At 42.7% G+C, this 5,629-nt stretch overlaps 1 protein-coding gene across 1 annotated transcript; it reads right to left on the reverse strand.

Annotated features, from left to right (window-relative positions):
- Nucleotides 1–1,211: 1,211 nt before the first annotated feature.
- On the reverse strand, nt 1,212–4,697 carry RGS2 (regulator of G protein signaling 2). The gene is made up of 5 exons (XM_001166601.7): nt 4,312–4,697; nt 3,227–3,328; nt 3,063–3,124; nt 2,347–2,513; nt 1,212–2,085 (listed from the first exon to the last, which is right to left on the reverse strand). The coding sequence occupies exons 1-5, from the start codon at nt 4,419–4,421 to the stop codon at nt 1,891–1,893; spliced, it is 636 nt and encodes a 211-aa protein (XP_001166601.1). The 5' UTR covers nt 4,422–4,697; the 3' UTR covers nt 1,212–1,890.
- Between the last annotated feature and the right edge of the window lie 932 nt (nt 4,698–5,629).

The raw sequence follows: 5,629 nt of genomic DNA on the forward strand, positions 1-5,629 counted from the left end.
CAAAATCTTTCCAAATTAAGGATTATGCTAGACCTGACACATTTATTCTCCAAAGAAATATTTGTTTCAATGACTCTTTGGATTCATTTATTCAACCAATATTTATGGAGCACCTATTATGTATTATTCTGGCTGCTGTGATACAGTAGACAAGGCAGTCTCTCTAATAGAGCTTGTGCCTGTTGGTGCCAGAAACTCTGGCTAAGGTGAAAATTAGTGCAATCACAATGGAAACAGTAAACTACTGGAGGTTAATTTTTCTTTTGGCAAATCAGAAAAAAAATATTCTTAGTGCTTTATGATTTCTAAAGTCCCTTACTATTTTATAAAACCAGAAAGGCAGGAAGGTCTAAAATGAAGAGTCAGAGAAGACAATGGGGACACCCAAGGTCACAAAGCTATGAGAAATGATTACTTTGGGTCAGTTCTTCCAACTCTAAAATCAGGGTTCCTCCTCCTTTTTTATTAAGACCATAATCAAGGACATTGAAAAAAACAGCCTGCTGAGGAAGGGGTGTTTTTTAATTAGCCAGTTTGAAAACAGATTCAAGGGCTTCCTCTCTCAAGTGGAAAAAAGCACATTTCTGGATTTAAGTCTAAGAAACGAAAGCGCACTTCTTTTGACTTTATCATTACCTAAAGTAACAGATTCTTTGTTGGCCAAATGAAGGCATGAAAATCAGGAAAATTCTGAGATTTTCTATTGATACATTATGGAAGGGAACAATTTCAGGTATGTATCTTGGAAGCCCATGCTGGTACCTGTGGGGGAGCTTGGAACCAATGGAAAGTAAATAAAGATAGGCCTACATTGACCTTATTTGGCTTCTTTCTTCATTTGAGAAGCTTAATTATGTGAATAATTTTTGTGCTTGTCTCCATTACATTTACTTCTCATATTTAGCCGGTACTTAGATACTCACAGAAGGCTTTAGATTGGCGTTTCATTAACAAGCTTGATTTTTTTTTTTTTAAGATTAGAAAGCATAAATGCAGTGGTTCTAAGGATGTGACTTCCTTAGGTCTGCATAATGCTTATAGGTTTTTAAAAAAGAATTATCTGTCTACAACTATCATTTCTCAGTTCTGAAGACTGTCAGTTCTCACTGGGCAGGCACAAGAACTGAAATGTCTTTTACTATAAAGATGTTTTCCCTTTATCTGCCACATTTCCAGTTATCAAAAATAAAATCACATCTATACTCCAAGTGTTCAATATTATTTATCAAAATAAATTTATTAAAAGTATTCAAAGACCACTTCAAAGTGTAGCTGCCTTCAAGACAGATTTTTGGCACTCATAACGGACACTGCAGTTTTCAACACCATAGCACTCATTCTATTTCACACATCATTTTTAACAATGCAAACACGGACCATTTCAGTTTTAGCATTACATGAGACAACAGTACTGATGATCTGTGGTCATAAGAACTTCAATACCCTTGCACATAGTAAACACTTCACTGTCACTGAATCCTAAACTAAAACTACTATGTGGTAACATGGATCGATTTAGGGAAAGATGTACAACCAGCTACCTAAGGCCACATAATCCCAGATCTATTGATTTTAAATGCTTTTGGACCAACAGTATTACATTGTCTCTTTCATCATCTTACATTCCTGCTTTTCAGAGTGAGACACCACGTTCAGACCACCTATTCCCTTCTTGCGTTCTGTACACAGTGAGGGAAGCTGTTCTGATACCAGCTTCTCCTAGTCAGTTACTGGCTTCCTGATTCACTACCCAACTTTGAATCAATAGTTCTGAGTGATGTTTCCTGAACACCCAGGCTGAATTCAAGGTCAGTCTTTATGGCAGGTCACAGTCCTTCCCCTCAGGAAAAAGAATGAAATGTCCTCCATTTCTGGGCTCCCTTTTACATTTCATGTAGCATGAGGCTCTGTGATGATTTGTGGCTTTTTACACAAGTCCTGGTAGAATTCTGACTCCAAGAAACGGGGATAAGAGTTGTTCTCCATCAAGCTGTATACCCTTTTCTGGGCAGTTGTAAAGCAGCCACTTGTAGCTTCTTGTATATTCTGGGCAATCAGAGTTTTGGTTTGAAAATCTATGTTTATCTGAAATAAAACAAAAAAGTTGTTTATTTGGTATTCAGAGTTAAAGATTAAAATTTAGTATTTGAAAACAAAAAATAAAAATTATAATGTGTGATTAGCTTTACTAGCTAAGTCACAGGAGAACTTTAACATAACTGAAAGCTACAACATGGAGGGACTTTTTACCCCTCCTTCTAGCCCTGCTTTGTCCTTGATTATTTTGTTTCACTTTTGTGCTAAAGATGTCCAGATTGTGCTGAAATTAGGAACTTGTTTCCTTACCTCTTTTGGAGCTTCCTTTTCTATGAAGTCAGTATATATTTTCCTTGCTTTTGAGGACAGCTTTTGGGGTGATTTGGTTTTTTTGAAGTCTTCACAGGCCAGCCAGAATTCAATATTTTCTTCACAGAATTCCGACTTTAAAAAAGCCCTGAATGCAGCAAGACCATCTGAAGGGGGGAGAAAAGAAAGCATGCAGAATGTGAAGAACTGAGAGACCAAATGATTCCTTATGTTTCTCCTATCCCTCACATTTTAATTATTTCTAAATGAATTTTCTAGATTTCGCTCAAACCTGTAATTCTCAAAATTTAGCTTTTTAAAGACTAAGATACCAGTAGGCAAAAGGCTTATGTTGGCACTCTGCTGCAAAAATATAAGTACTTTGCTGTCAATGCAAAGTAAATATTTATAGGGGAGCCATAAATTCTCTGGGAACTAAGCCTCTTGAAAACATTGTATGCAATGGAAAAACTGACTCAACCTTAACTATAAGCAACTGCCACTTTAATTTGTTTAGGCTGATTTTCTTCCCCACCTGGAGAGAATATATGCATTTATTTGTTAAACCCTGGGAAATAAAGGAGAGAAAAGCAGGCTTTATCCTATAGTGACTGCAGTCTAATCCCCCTCAGGCAACTTGCTCTTTTGTTAGGTGGACGCAGCCTTTCCAGGCTTTTGCGATGTTAGCAATGGCTCAAATTCAAGAGTTAACTTACATTTGCTGGCTAGCAGCTCGTCAAATGCTTCTGACCACAGCTGTGCTTCCTCAGGAGAAGGCCTGCAAGAGAGGTTCTGTATGTTAGCTTACGCACATCAGAGTTCCCCTTTTCAGTTCAGCAGCTAACTATTGATATTTGCAAGCACAGGATTCTCAACTTACTTGATGAAAGCTTGCTGTTTGCTTTTTTTGCCGGTTTTGGGCTTCCCAGGAGTAGAGGAATTTTGCAAGAAGTAGCTCAAACGGGTCTTCCAATCTTTTAAACTAAAACAAAAAATTAAAAAGATAATTACTAAGTAGCAACACTTGAATATGCTACTGCAGCTGAACGCATTTTTACCAAATAAAGTCACCCAGTAACTAGAGACAAACCGCATAAGGCAAAGCAAGAACTCTTCAAATAACAGTCTTATCCACCTAACATTTAAACCTCATGTACTGAGCAGTTTCGTCCATTAATCTGACCGTATCTACTAGTTTTACAACTAAGGGCAGGGCTACCTAGAATCACTAGGGTATTTTAAAGAATTGTTAATGAATTTAGTTCAAAAGGCAGACACTATTTCTGGCTCACAAAGGGCATCAGTTTGTTTGCAAGGTTAATTACAATTCCGAGACGTTTTGCACTTTAATGAAAAGGACAGACATGGAACTGTCTGGAGCCGGCCCACGTTTCTCTCTTTAGAGCAGGAGGTTCTGGACCACGCCAGAGACTGTACAAAGAGGTGGGTGACTCCCCTGCACTCTTCCTTCCCCACCTACGACACTTCTTTTAAGCAGACGCTGCATAACAATTATTTGTTCCACATTCGGACTGGGTGAGATCTGCTCTATAATTAAAAAACAAAACTGGATTTTAAACGAGTATATTCAGAACCAGCAAGAGCATCACCTTCCAGTAGCTGTGTAAGCTGATGAGAACTCATCATGCAACGTATGAATGCTGGGGACGCGCTTCAGCCGCAGGATTCTGATGTCATTTTGAATGCAGGAGGACAAAAAGCCAACCCGCAATTTCTTAGCGCATCAACCACCGCCCTCATATCAACTGTCTCCCTCGGTTCTTAAACTGTACCCGAGCATCACCCAGATTTAACCTTACTTAACAAATTGACCTTTTCGATTTTTTTTTTCCCTGCAGAGGCTCAGGCTAGTTTCCTAACGTCAAAGGCAGCCCGAAAGTACCGCGTTTGCAGCTCGCAGTGTGGGGCAGGGGGTGGCGGGAGAGGGAAGAAAGCCATACTCACAGGGTCCGTTTCATCTTTTCCCGCTTCTCCTCGCTCTTGTGGCCGCTGCCTGCGCTCTTGTCCATGGGTCTGCAGTCGTGTTGAACAGCCAAGAACATAGCACTTTGCATTATCGTTCTCCCGCTGGAGCCCCGGCTGTTTGCGGCTGGGCGTGCGTCGCAGCATTTATAAGAGGCCTCGGCGTGGGGGCGGGGCCTCGCGGCTCCGGCCCCGCCTCAAGAGGACGCGGATTGGTCGGCTGCAGACGGGCACGGGGATGGGGTCAGCGCCCGCCGGCGGCAGTCACGGCTGCTGCCGAAGGGTCTCGAAGCCGGGGCGCTGCTGACGTCTGCGGCCCCGGCTTCTTGCGCACTCGGGCCACATAGCAGCGGCCAGCTGGGGCAGGTGTGGGAGCAGATGGAGAGTCTTCAGTGTGGGCCGCTGCGCACGACCTTTTGCTGAAGCGTGGCGGCCGGGCGGGCTCGAGGGCTTTGCGACGGAGGGAGGGAGCCGAATTTGGCGGCGGCCCGGCGGGGGCGCCGGCGCTCCCTCACCCACCCTGACGGTCTCCCCAGCCCGAGGCCAGAGCGGCGATTCCCTGGCAGGAGGAGGTCGCCCGCCACGAGGCCGGAGTGCAGTGGCCTGATTTCGAATGAAGAGTGGGATTTTTCTTCCTTTTTTGAGCGCGTTCCCTGACCCCGCGCCTCATTTCTTGTTTGCTGTCCTGCTGTAGGACTCATTCGACACCCCCTGGTCTGTGAACTGAGGCAACGGGGAGACCCTCGCCCGTTTCTCTCTGCCACTTAACTTAAGGAAGGAGTAACCTGAAACGTTGATTGCCCAGGGGCAGGGTGGGATCTGCTCTGCAGCTTGCTGGGGCGTCTTGGAACACTTTGAGAATGAACATTAGGGATTGAACAAGAGAAAGTGACTTTATCAGAAGACAGTGCTTTAATTGGGTTTGCATTTTTGATCACTACTAGGCACGTGGCTGGGTCTGTCTATAGGGTCATTCCTCAGGAGTCCTTGGTCACATCTCCTGCCAAAATAGAAATCACAGATTTCCTTATGGTGGGAGAGAAAGCTGCAGACATAGAGATTTCATAGCTGTAATGCACCAGAATCAGTGAGTTCAAGGAGTCAGGATTTCCTCATGAGTTATTCTTGTTGATTTAGGATTTACCAGAACATTTAATAACTGGCAAAAAGTAGGGGGGAGAATGAGTTAACAGTTTCCTTGATTAAGTTTTATTTGTTAATTCTTCAAGTATCATCTCTACTCCTGAAGGTTTTAAAACGACTTGATTGGTAAAGACAAATAGATTACCTCAACCACAAA

This window comes from Pan troglodytes, chromosome 1 (assembly GCF_028858775.2).
Source record: "Pan troglodytes isolate AG18354 chromosome 1, NHGRI_mPanTro3-v2.0_pri, whole genome shotgun sequence".
Lineage (NCBI taxonomy): Eukaryota > Metazoa > Chordata > Mammalia > Primates > Hominidae > Pan > Pan troglodytes.

Bases quoted from the DNA above. Each gene is read 5' to 3' on its own strand.
- RGS2 (XM_001166601.7), bottom strand. From the start codon at position 4,421: ATGCAAAGTGCTATGTTCTTGGCTGTTCAACACGACTGCAGACCCATG. The intron at 3,329-4,311 runs GTGAGTATGGCT...TTTTTGTTTTAG, and splicing joins GAAAAGATGAAACGGACCCT to TTTAAAAGATTGGAAGACCC. The intron at 2,086-2,346 runs GTAAGGAAACAA...GTTTTATTTCAG, and splicing joins AAAAGGAAGCTCCAAAAGAG to ATAAACATAGATTTTCAAAC.